The 14,345-nt window shown below is 30.5% G+C and overlaps 1 protein-coding gene across 1 annotated transcript; it reads left to right on the forward strand.

Moving 5' to 3' along the window:
* The first annotated feature begins 1,033 nt into the window (after positions 1 to 1,033).
* Positions 1,034 to 11,599, forward strand: LOC132545902 (homeobox protein slou-like). Its single transcript, XM_060209584.1, has 2 exons — positions 1,034 to 1,415; positions 11,034 to 11,599. The coding sequence occupies exons 1-2, from the start codon at positions 1,034 to 1,036 to the stop codon at positions 11,597 to 11,599; spliced, it is 948 nt and encodes a 315-aa protein (XP_060065567.1).
* Positions 11,600 to 14,345: the final 2,746 nt, after the last annotated feature.

Here is a 14,345-nt window from a genome sequence, read left to right on the forward strand (position 1 = left end):
CAGACATGGTCTTTAATCATGATAACTCTCCTTACTATTGCCGCTATCGTACACACTGTAAACAATTTAAATGTGTGTACTTTCGTAACACCAGTGTTTAAACCACGAGTATGCTATGAATATTTTACTCAATCATTCGTCCATTTCTTTCTTTATAATTTTCATAATCATTATTATTATTATTGTCATTATTATTATTATTATTATTATTATTATTATTATTATCATTATTATATTTCGGAAAAAAAATTAAATGCAACTACTTTTGACAATTTACACACTTGTCAATTCAAATTCTTCAATACGCCATTTTCTTCTTATTGATGACGTCAGACACTAGTATTCTGTTCACTGATATCGATTTCAACACCATGAAGGTAACAAACAAGACAACAAATGGTGTGCTGGAAATATTTACAAATACGATGAATTAATCAAAAGTGGAGATCGTTGTTGCTTAGAAATAACGTTCTGATGTCTGAGTTAAAATTGACCAAAAAAAGTATTTCCTTAAAAATCAACTGATTCATGTGAAAAGCATGTGTATATATTTATACAAGGCCCTGATTATAAAATGAGTAACTATGTTCAATATAACATAAACTTGTAAAATAACGATATTTCTATGTTTCCAATAAACACTTTTCCAACAATATTACAAAAATGTCTGTTAATTTCTACGCCATCTTACCGTTTCCTCTCAAATGATCATCTTATTATAGGCTCAATAGCATCAATTAGTCGTCAGCCAATTAGCTGGCTCCGTGAAATTAATCTTTGATAAGCCCTTTACTCGTGACGGGGTGTAACCCATCTGTGGCTGTGTTAAGGCCGATATCATCTACGCATGCCCAGAGAAAGATGACTCCGGGCGCTCGGTTTAAGTGTCTCTAATAAGCCAATCAGAAAAAGTGTAACATCCTCATTATGATCAGTAGTGCGACTGACTACTTTACAAACTTTCCATTTATATTCTATTCGCTTTGGCATTTCGCACTTTCTCGACCGCTTCTCCAGCAGATTGGACAACCTAATGGAGACGACGAACAGGACATCTCCGGGTCACCGGTGTCCCACCCCGGAAAATACTAGTGATGATGGAGATTCCGACAATCTTCATGTCGAGCCGTTCCAGGAGGATACTAGTCTGTCTCCAACATCTCATCCCACTTCTCATGGATCTTTAAACAAAAATAAGAAAACAAAACAGACTCAAAAGAACAAACCAACAACTGAGGCACAGGCACCAACTATGCCAATATCATTTTCTATGGCAGACATTTTAGATCCTAAGAAATTTACAGGCTGTCCCGTGACGGGAAAGGGACAAGTTTGGAGTCCGTGGAAGGATCATTCCGCTCGGGATTCTGAGGGAAACGATTCCGCGTTGGAAGAAGAACAGTCCGATCTTGCAGGTAGGTAGATGTACAGGGATAAATCTAAATATACATTCTGTTTCATCACCATTCCAGGTAATCTATTTAATTATCATTCATCAACTTAACATATTTTCCGTCTTATATATTTGTTTTTATTTATTTTATTATTGTTTTTATTTTATCTTTTTTTTCTATTTTTCTTTTTTTCTTTATTTTTTATTTTGTACTTTTTTAAATATTATTTATTTTCTATTGAAACTTATCAACATCATTTCAACATCCCTCTTTTCGATACAATAACCTTACACATAATCAGTTTATTGCTGTAAAATTAGTGTAGTGGAATTTGTTTATTGTTTTTTATTGAAATCATCATCGATAAAAATACAAAATTTTTAAAATGTCTAAAATGTAAAATTAATGTTTCTAATACCAAACCATAAAAACTTGGCTGATTTTGTAACAATAAATAGCAAAATATTTAGCTAAAATAACAAAAATGTAACATTTTTCTCTATTTAAGGTTTCCCTTAGAAATTAAACTTAAATTCGTTACTGTAAGGATATTAAGTGATGACAACATTAATTGTGCTGTGTTTTAGAGGACGGTCATTTATTGAACGTCTCACAAAATAGTGTGTGAATACATGACATTATCATTTTAATAAAGAAAAGAAAATCAACTAGCTATATTATCTAAGATATATCACGTAAATATGAGTGACCGTTTTATTTATCTACTTGTTTTATATTAACAAAATTAAGACTTTACAACATGAAATGGATATTCGTATAAACAACTGTTTTAAAGAGGATTAATATGTATTTTGAAGAAAAATTATTGTGATAAAAGGACTTAAAAGGGAGAGAAAACAAATATCTTACTTCATACCATAATGTAATACAGTGAAAATATTTCAGACATCCTAACTTGATTCATATTTACTTCGTTATTTGTTTGTTAAAATTTCTTATACGTGCTAAAATCATAAATAAAATGAGTATTTTATAAAATCTATCAGAAATTATTTCAAATAGTTTCATAAGTTCGATCATTAAGTTGGTTTTTTAGATGAATCCCGTCGGCCACATTTCATTGCTTGCACAGTCTGCATGATTTACGGGAACCTTTTTTTACAGCATAATGTAGTGGATATTTCCTAATTGTCCAGACAGCACAAAATGTACCAACTATTACACTATTTATCAGATATAACATGTACTGCAGGACAGTTTTATCTTTATATCTGTAAAAATAATTACGAAAAGGTATTATTCTAAAATAATATTAATCTTTCACAGTAAAACAAACGAACAGGTAAATAGCAAGCTGTATCCAGTGATGGCTAACAATAACATTACAACAGTGTAAAAGGATACATTAATATGAGGTTCGTCAACCAGATAAAACATTTATAAAATACAAAACCTTGTATAGTATACAGAATGTGTCATAGTTAATATATACATTGGAGTATATATATATAAAACATATCCGGTTTGTGTATGTTTTATAAAACTTGTGTACCAGTTAATATGCATTAGATATAAAACATATATATAGATTTGCAGTTTATATGAATATTACACACCAGATTATGCTTTTAATATTACAGATTTTCATATATACAAAATAGCACATTTGATTGGACTTGCTGCCACTAAATTTCTTAACCATAAATATTCTCAATGATTTGTCTAGTGTTCTACGGTCAGTTTTTGTTGAATTTCTCCGACATTTACATAAAATATGTTTACTTAAGTTTACATCGAAAATTCACAATTATCTTTGTAACTGTTCAATCCAATACAAATATGTTACCTTTGAAATAAACATTATTAAAAAATGATTTAAATTTGTTTAAAATTCGGAAGCGTTCGAGTTTCAGGAATTAGAATACATAATATATATAGGTAATGATTGTTATCTGAAAATTATTATCTAAAATATTCTATAGGTCGTCTGTAATTGTTTACAGTGTGTTACAAAGTCACCCGTCCCAAAAATACAAGAAGCACATTTATCAAAACATCATACATTTACTTCAGCAGATTTTTTTCAAAAACATATAAGAAATTTTAGGTGATTGTCATTCAGAAATTGACATTTTGATCTTAATTTGATTTCGTATCTATTTGCGGGGGAGTAGAAATATTCAGTAATAATACAGTAACCAGGAGGCAAAACACCTTTATTTCACTTTATCTGTATTTTACGACTTTCCAGCAGATCTTGATTTCCACTTATCACACAAGTTTTGAAAATCTCGGTTTTACTAGATTATATTAATTATCATTTAGTTTTGAAACATACATATCTGTTGTAACAAATGAGAACGTCAGTCATTGCTACAGGGCACTATATCGCTCATTTATGAACTTTGTCATGATTTTTAAAACGACCTTATGTTCTGTTACAAATTAGCACAATACAACACGACTTGCTTATATGCACGTGAATAATTCAGCGTGACGCAAGTTGTAATTAGTGAGAGATCCTCCGCACACAAACACTATAGTGTCTGTCACATCTCCTATCTCCCACTGACATCAGCAGTGGCGAGAAATCAGCTGATCATTCCAACCCAGTAACATATCGACACACCGTAAACACCAACCAACATTCACATCTAGTGTCAATTCTATTGTAAATAAAGACGTTACCCTTGTTTTAACCGCTGTGCTAGATCATTATCGCCAATTAAGATTAATTAACGTAATAAAGATAAATAAATTAAACGTTTAGCTGACGTGTGAGACAGGACAGGCGGGTCTGGGCAGAAGGCCTACTGGGACACCACACACCATCTGGAAACATTTCATCTCTATATCAGCTAGCCCGAGGTTTGGATTCGCTACTTGAGTGCTCCTGTGCGAGAATGAAGAGGTTGCCAATTAACTCAAAGTTTTCATTAATTATATAAGTACAAAACAAGGATACATAAAACCTCGTCACAATTGGTTTAGTGGTTACTGGTAGTGGCGCGTGACCGCTAGCCTTCTTTAAGCCCTCTTAGGCCTAAATCATAGATAAATAACACAAAATTGTGTGTATTTTACCAGGTAAACACAATATCGGTCTTTTGACCCTGAAACCTCGGGACAGAAGCTTTTGTCAACAGTCAGCGTATTAAACCGATTATCTAGCATCGCCCAAAACAGGTTTAGGAAATCATTAATGTTTAAACATTCACACATATATTTAGTAATTGGATTTGGATAGTTATTTCACGGTTTTAGCTCCAGGCTACACATAACTGACCCTGGGTCGGTACATTTGTGTGATATCTCAGAAAACTGTCCGAATATTGTAGTATTAAATATCTGTCCGAAACAGTCAAACCGACATCACGAATAACAAAAATAACTTCTCTATAATGTATGCCAAATCATACTATTATCACTTCAAAATCTAGGCAAGTTTCTGGGTAAAGTCAGCAAAAAAATAATTATCTCAAACAATGTTTTGGAAACGTTTGGAATATTTATTAGACTTAGACTGAAATTCTGCAGCTTTATTTTATTGCCAAAATCATATAGAATCCTTATTTGAAATATATTTAATAAAAAAACTGAGAAAGTGAACAATTTTGAAAACTTAATTGAAATGAAGTACATACAATGAATCGTTGAAAGAGAAAAACTTAAAGGAATTAGAAGGATGAATGTATAAAATCATTAATAGTAACGTTACTCATTATTTTGATGGCTACAATGATTGACGTTGTATGCACTACTTTAGTGCAAAGATAATAGTGAAACGATATACAACATTATAACGCCATAAAACTCATGAAATATTCAAAGTCTTGTCTTTCACGTTATTACGGTAATTTTCATTGTGCATCAATTAATTACACGTGATAAAAGCTATGTTAATATCATAATGACACGACACAAAGGATATATCATTAAGAAGCAAGTATTGATTAATTGTCAAATACTATTTTGCAGAAATCTATTTTTAGATGAAACTCTTAGGATTGGTTGTGTTCCCACTAAAACATATGTATAAATTGCAGGAGACAGCCCTCTGTGATACGTATAAAAGCTGTGTCGATGGTTTATAGAGTTCTCCACTAATATGAACACCGTGTCTACACAGAGCGCTCGATGAAGCACGCAACTGTTGCTATTTCTCACAAGAAAGCACTTGTGAAGTTAGTTGACCTGTGTATGTCAACTTTTGCAATACGCATTTCTGCAACTCATACACTTTGCTGTTTAGGATAATAAAACCACCGTAAAGCTAAACAAAATGACAGACAATTTGGTTACATGAATTCCAATAGGGGGTGAAATGTTTTCACACGTTTTTCGCAATCCTTTCAAAATCGCTGTAGAAGTCGTTACAAGCATGAGTTTGACCCCCCTCTACGGGTCGTCGGACCAACAGTAGCGACAAGTGCTTGTGCCACATGTCCTTGCCACTCAAATGTCAAACGTCCACGTCCACGACATGCATCATTTGATGCCGTTTATGAGGTTGAACGGACAATTAAGGAGCTTTTGACCACCTTTCCCGAAATCCCGCCACGGTACCAAAAAAAAAAAAAAAAAAACTTCTAAAACCGAGACAGCCTTCTCGACTAATTGCATTGATTAAAAGTCATTTCGGACTAATATAGGGGGAAACATTAGGTTGATATTTTATGTATTAGGATGAAGAATAAAGGAAATGTATAGTATTATATAATGAAAACAAAATTACACACCTGGAATGTTAATCCTCACACGTCTTGATGCGTAACCACTAACCGTATTGAACTCCTTGGTAAATTACACTATAGCGAATGCACCGATTTTGTCTAATCCGGTCCACCAATGTTTCTGATGTAATACTATAGTGTGACCTAACGTTATATATATTTTTCGAATCTTCTAGTGTAATACTTCCGATTTCTCTTTGGTAGTTTAATAATGTGCTCCTTTCTACAGGGTCCAATATACTGTCTAAAGGTGTGTTTGATGTACAGTAACATTAAACATTGGATAACTTCATGACGTCATACTAGATAAAAAAAATACTACTCTCTGTTGAATTGTGCATATTTTAATGTCTATAAAACCAGGTATTGCGCTGATAAAACATGGCAATATTAAAAGTGCAACTAAACTGAATAGGCCACTATGTTCAAACTTTTTATACCAACAACCATCATACATAAATACAAATTAGATTTATATTTACAGGTCTATCACCTGAAAATAAAGAGGTAACATTACTATCGGTTTTTTATTTAATCAAAACATGTTTGATTTTTTGCGAGTTGATAGCAAATAAATATATGTATTTGTGAGGATGTATTTATAAAGATCGTCTGATGCGGGAAACAATATCATTTGATGACTTACAGGCTGTACAGCTATCTACACTGAGGACATATTTAATACCTGTTTAAAACAGGAAGTCGCTTTATTTCCCTACATTTCTCTTTATTCAGTTTATTATGTTACATTTGTATGCGAAACATCAAAAGTGATGAAGCAATTTTCACTGGTGCAGAGATTAAGTGCCGTAGAACAAACGCTAGCCGCCCATTATATACCGCGTCATAACCGACCTTAAACAAATCTACCACCGCCGTATTTGAGCTAAAGTGTAAAAACGACATAAATTTTGAATAGCAAAGGAATATCGTTTTTATTAATTGCAATTCTAAAATGTAAAAAATATTTTTTGAAATGTGGTTGTTTTATTAGACCGTTGCCATCTGATAATATTTATCGGCAGCTGGTACATGTGTATGAATCTCAGGACTTTATCAACTTCACTCACGTTATAAATCCACAGATGATATACAATTGTTTATAAACATATTTTGATAACCATTCGCATTCTACAAAGAATATAAAGATTAGTTTTAATCGAGCATAATAACTTCTAGGTCAAAGTATTTATATAGTAGTACAATTTTAATAGTATTTGATGAAAACTTGATCAAATGTTAATTTATAAGTTTGTTTTTATCGAAGGATTTTGATCTGTCGATTGTTAAATACATGCAGGATTATACATGAGATTATGTGTAATAATGGATTGATGAGAACAGTAGCAGATGTTGTTTAACTTCGTCGTATTGTAATATTGTTGTATAACTAGCCATGATGTCACTGCAGTTGTGTGTAAATCTAGGATTTTACGATCTGCTGTCTACTTACAAGTTATAGGTGAATATTCCAATTTTATCTCAATATATTATTGTTTGTTTTAGTCACAAATTAACTTGAGGGAAAATAACAAATAGTCGAAGAAAATAGGCAAAGAAATGACTGACTTTAATCACTGATACAGTGACTTACACAGAATGCGAGCCAAATCCTCACAGGTCTAATGATGGTTTTATCAATACACAAGAGTCTTTACAAACTGCATGTTATCAAAATATATTTATCAGAGATTTCTTCGAACTGAAGACTATTTAGATTGAATAGCATCATGATATTTCAAAGTTTTTATTCAAGTGTTTTAGCAATATTCTTAAGATATTTACCAAAATAACACTAGAGAACCATATATTATGTAGAAATCTAAAGGTGTAGAACTGAAAACAAACGTTAATGTAGTCCGTATATCTAGATATAGTATATATATATATATGATTGTTTTTCTAGAAATACTTCCTTTTGGTTAATTTAATACAGATAAATTATGAAATTATTTTTGAATTCTGATTTGGCTTCTAATTTGTTAACTTATCTTTTAAACTCTTCTTGTTTCTATTTTATTCTTTCTTCAAAACTCTTTTATTCTTTAAACTAAACTATTCATTTCTTTAATCTGATCTATTTTATTCTTTAATCTAAACTATTCAATTCTTTAATCCAAACTCTTTTATTCTTTAATCCAAACTCTTTTATTCTTTAATCTAAACTATTGTATTCTTTAATCCAAACTATTTTATTCTTTAATCTAAACTTTCAATTCTTTAATCCAAACTCTTTTATTCTTTAATCTAAACTTTTTTATTCTTTAATCTACACTGTTTTATTCTTTAATCTACACTGTTTTATTCTTTTCCAAACTATTTCATTCTTTAATCCAAACTATTTCATTCTTTAATCCAAACTCTTTTATTCTTTAATCTAAACTTTTATTCTTTAATCTAAACTATTCAATTCTTTAATCCAAACTCTTTTATTCTTTAATCTAAACTTTTTTATTCTTTAATCTACACTGTTTTATTCTTTAATCCAAACTATTTCATTCTTTAATCCAAACTATTTCATTCTTTAATCCAAACTCTTTTATTCTTTAATCTAAACTATTGTATTCTTTAATCTAAACTATTTTATTCTTTAATCTAAACTATTCAATTCTTTAATCCAAACTCTTTTATTCTTTAATCTCAACTTTTTTATTCTTTAATCTACACTGTTTTATTCTTTAATCCAAACTATTTCATTCTTTAATCCAAACTCTTTTATTCTTTAATCTAAACTATTGTATTCTTTAATCCAAACTATTTTATTCTTTAATCTAAACTATTCAATTCTTTAATCCAAACTCTTTTATTCTTTAATCCAAACTTTTTTATTCTTTAATCTACACTGTTTTATTCTTTAATCCAAACTATTTCATTCTTTAATCTAAACTATTGTATTCTTTAATTCAAACTATTTCATTCTTTAATCCAAACTATTTCATTCTTTAATCCAAATTCTTTTATTCTTTAATCTAAACTATTGTATGCTTTAATCCAAACTATTTTATTCTTTAATCTAAACTATTCAATTCTTTAATCCAAACTCTTTTATTCTTTAATCCAAACTTTTTTATTCTTTAATCTACACTGTTTTATTCTTTAATCCAAACTATTTCATTCTTTAATCTAAACTATTGTATTCTTTAATTCAAACTATTTCATTCTTTAATCCAAACTATTTCATTCTTTAATCCAAACTATTTTATTCTTTAATCTAAACTATTCAATTCTTTAATCCAAACTCTTTTATTCTTTAATCTAAACTTTTTTATTCTTTAATCTACACTGTTTTATTCTTTAATCTACACTCTTTTATTCTTTAATCTCAACTTTTTTATTCTTTAATCTACACTGTTTTATTCTTTAATCCAAACTATTTCATTCTTTAATCCAAACTCTTTTATTCTTTAATCTAAACTATTGTATTCTTTAATCCAAACTATTTTATTCTTTAATCTAAACTATTCAATTCTTTAATCCAAACTCTTTTATTCTTTAATCCAAACTTTTTTATTCTTTAATCTACACTGTTTTATTCTTTAATCCAAACTATTTCATTCTTTAATCTAAACTATTGTATTCTTTAATTCAAACTATTTCATTCTTTAATCCAAACTATTTCATTCTTTAATCCAAACTATTTTATTCTTTAATCTAAACTATTCAATTCTTTAATCCAAACTCTTTTATTCTTTAATCTAAACTTTTTTATTCTTTAATCTACACTGTTTTATTCTTTAATCTACACTGTTTTATTCTTTAATCCAAACTATTTCATTCTTTAATCCAAACTATTTCATTCTTTAATCCAAACTCTTTTATTCTTTAATCTAAACTATTTTATTCTTTAATCTAAACTATTCAATTCTTTAATCCAAACTCTTTTATTCTTTAATCTAAACTTTTTTATTCTTTAATCTACACTGTTTTATTCTTTAATCCAAACTATTTCATTCTTTAATCCAAACTATTTCATTCTTTAATCCAAACTCTTTTATTCTTTAATCTAAACTATTGTATTCTTTAATCTAAACTATTGTATTCTTTAATCTAAACTATTTTATTCTTTAATCTAAACTATTCAATTCTTTAATCCAAACTCTTTTATTCTTTAATCTCAACTTTTTTATTCTTTAATCTACACTGTTTTATTCTTTAATCCAAACTATTTCATTCTTTAATCCAAACTCTTTTATTCTTTAATCTAAACTATTGTATTCTTTAATCCAAACTATTTTATTCTTTAATCTAAACTATTCAATTCTTTAATCCAAACTCTTTTATTCTTTAATCCAAACTTTTTTATTCTTTAATCCAAACTATTTCATTCTTTAATCCAAATTCTTTCATTCTTTAATATAGACTGTTTTATTCTTTAATCTAAACTATTTCATTCTTTAATATAGACTGTTTTATTCTTTAATCTGATCTGTTTTCTTTTTTTAAAACTGTATTCTTCACGCTGTGTTTACAGTATAAATGTATGGTATGTCACGATGTTTGGAGGTTTTATTGGCGATTTTTAATCTGAAAGAATACATTTCTCTTCTTGGCCAACGGTTAGGTCTACAATTATTTGACAATTGTACTCTTATTTATAACGTAACTAAATATATGGAATATAGACACATCCTCAGGAACACAAATACATGATTATAGAATAAATATCATACTAAGTAGTAATACATGAAGCAGCACGTGTACAACCATTTATAGAACTAGTCGATTTTTTTAAGAGGCAGGAACATGGATATACCTGTATAGATAGAAAGAGATAACTATACACAGACAAGTGGATATCTATTCATAGATTTAGTCTAGATTCATATACAATCGAAATGTATATAATACAGGGCTAACAACTTCAATAGTTTGTTTACGAGTCATATCATCCATTTATTAAGACTATACTTTACATGCCGTTAATTTATGATGTTTTTACACACAGGATCTCACACAAGCCACAGAATTGGATCAAAAGATGAAAGAATTGACGTCGATACAGATGATAACTCTCTGTTAGATGATACGGATGATATGGACAATGATATTGGTGAAAGCGACAGCGAAAAGGACGATAAAAGGTGTAAAAATGGATTCGATTCATCAAAATCTGCTGGAAAACCCAGACGTGCGCGCACGGCATTTACATACGAACAACTTGTAGCATTAGAAAACAAATTTAAGACCACTAGATATTTATCTGTGTGTGAGAGACTTAACCTGGCATTATCTCTGAACCTCACTGAAACGCAGGTAAAAATTTGGTTTCAAAACAGAAGAACGAAATGGAAGAAGCAAAACCCAGGAATGGATGTAAATAGTCCTACGATTCCTCCAACGCCCTCCAGTTTATCATCGTTTACCTCCCCTTATTCTTCAAGCATGCTTTATGGACACCCTTACCTGCCTAGTCACAATATCATGGGCGCTCTGGGACTTTTGAGAGCACACCCTGCATACTCTGGACAGAACCATCCTGTTTACTACCCATACTTTAGTCAGAGTACGTAGTTCACGACGTCATCGCATTATCTTATCACGTGAGGATCAGTCTGTCTATCCTTTGTTCTTTACTTTACTCATTTCTTTCAAACCAGTTAAATGACGTCACTTTGCATTTCATTGTTTGGCGTATCTTAAGGAATTACTAATCACGGTATCAAATGAAAACACAGAAGTATTTAGTGTTGTCAAACCATATAAGGCTACAGACAAACGCAGGAAATTTCCCCAATCGACCCTAATATGGGATAAATTATACACAATAAGTAGATATAAATGAACAGCATTGCAGTTATTTTCCTTTAATTTGAAGTGTTTTTCTTTTCCCCACAAGTCATGTGTTCCCACTAATAGCAATGTTACTTTACAAATAGGAACTGTTAACACTGAACAAGTAAAGAATGAAGTAACATACCAAAAGTTTACGGATTTCTTGTGTATAATGTTTAGTTATATATCTTTGGGTTTTTTAATCCACACTCGTGTAAAAAAACACAGTATGTTTGAATATTGAGATAATTTTTTTATATTGTTTGCTACTAAGCAAATACAAGTTTGTCTAGGTGGTATATTAATTATTCATTTCAAGAAAGTGAAATACATCTCCTTTATTATGATAATGACTTCAGAGAAACAATAAGGATGAGTACAGAATCTGGATATACTACTGTCGTACGTGTTAACGCGTTAGAAAGAGGATGTCTTTTATTGTCGTAAGGGTGTCGGGTATCAGGGGTGGGCATGGGGTAGGGGGCGGGGCGGGGTGGGGTAGGGGGCGGGGTGGGGTGGGGTGGACTGATTGGAATACAAGACTATTTTTATTGTTGTTATTTATGATTATGTCTATGACGCTGTTGTTGATATTACATGTCAAAATATATATATATATAAAATATCACTTTGATAAATCTAAAATTTGTTTTTTGTTTCTTTATCTCATTTTTTGCTTTGTTTATCTACATTACTCACATGACCATAACAGTTTTTCCTATAAACTCTATAGTTTTTCAGTTTCGCTGGATTTTCACACAATTTACAGTGAGCATATGATGATAATTTTATTCATTGTAAAATATTTCCTTGGTATTTAATTTTCGGCTATATCTAATGATTGCGTATACAGTATAGCGAAATTAAATTCCCATCTGGATCATAACGACGTTGTCAGTTTCATCCAAAAAGAGTGGAAACAAGTCAGTTTTATCTACATTCACATTATATATGAAAATATACATACACTTGTCTAAAAATGTTAAAACAATTCGTTCAATACAAATATTTACATTCTGAATTTAATATATATCTTAATATTATGTGAGAATAAAATGTTTAAAAAAAATTCGCGGTAACTTCTAACTGTACAAAAGTATGATTTTGCTATATCTTTTCTTGTCACAGCAGTCGAGTGAGTACAATCACCAATGGGGATAAAACACTGACAAATACTTCGACAGTTATGTACAAAATATAACCATACCGGGATAATGGCACATTTACCAAATAATGATATTAATGCGAAAAAATATTGTTCTGTAGTGGATTGATTCCCATTTAACAATTTGTTAAATCACCTTGATAAACCTCTCATCAATATTATGACTTGGCCTATCTCCTGCAACAAAAAAACAAACAACTTTCTCTGAGAAATCATCTACTATCAAATCTGGAAATGTTCTTGACATTCCGGAGAAAAAAAGTCACGACAGTAAATATTAACACGTAAACTTACTATAAAATCTACATAGGTTCAGGAGACACATGGATCCTACGTAATTAGATTCAAAAGTAGTCAGGAGCTAAGATGTCTGTCACAGGAAGACTATAAATGCAACACTGAGGTTCAATTTTAGATTCACATTTGTTTTCAAGCGTATATGATCAACACATGTGTTCACATATTTTCAACATATGTAGATGGTGACAACAGATTATTCATTTAACAGATGCTAATCATATCTAACAAAATATCAAACACATAACGAAAATGTTTTCGTTGGGTAGGAAAAAGATCCATTTAACAGTTTATCTGTATATCTTCACACGTGTCCTGCATTTCTAAAATCGAAGTGTAAACCGCCACATACATGTAAATCATTGATCCAATTTTAGAGTAATATATGCGGTATATTGAAATATCAGTTTTAAACCATTAAAATATCAAATACTTACTTTTGGTGAAAATTGCTTTTTTTTTCTTTGAGACATTAGGTCAATGACATTTTGTGTTTAGTGAAACGTGCATATCTAATTACTTGGTGTGTGGGATCTGTCTGATCACACCAGCTGTCACATTATGTAATCACATGAAAAACAAGATAAAAATTACAACACAGACATAACGTGTTTTGTTACATCAGATTATACTAAATCATGAATAAAAATTCCATAACGTCGACGACTCTGTCACATACAGCAGTAAAAATTCGGAGTGACATACGTGTGTGCCACAGTTTTCAGCTATTGGCCGACTATATTCCACGTGTGTGTAACACTGGTCAGCCATTGGTCCACTATATTTCACGTGTGTAACAGTGGTCAGTCATTGGTCCATTCTATTTCACGTGTGTGTAACAGTGGCCAGCCATTTGTCCACTATATATCACGTTTGTGCAACACTAGTCAGCCATTGGTCCATCATATAACAAGGACTTTTGGCCAACAATATCACATGATTTTCCACAGCGGTCAGTTATTGTCCGACATTAGTACATGTGTGTACCACAGTGGTCAGCCATTATCCGGCCATAGTAGAAAT

This window comes from Ylistrum balloti, unplaced genomic scaffold, assembly GCF_031769215.1.
Source record: "Ylistrum balloti isolate Yb309-2 unplaced genomic scaffold, AGI_CSIRO_Ybal_v1 Utg369862, whole genome shotgun sequence".
Classification (NCBI taxonomy): domain Eukaryota; kingdom Metazoa; phylum Mollusca; class Bivalvia; order Pectinida; family Pectinidae; genus Ylistrum; species Ylistrum balloti.

Excerpts from the sequence above, each read along its gene's own strand:
- LOC132545902 (XM_060209584.1), top strand. The coding sequence starts at position 1,034 with ATGGAGACGACGAACAGGACATCTCCGGGTCACCGGTGTCCCACCCCG. Across the intron at positions 1,416-11,033 it reads AGAACAGTCCGATCTTGCAG|GATCTCACACAAGCCACAGA; the intron begins GTAGGTAGATGT and ends TTTTACACACAG.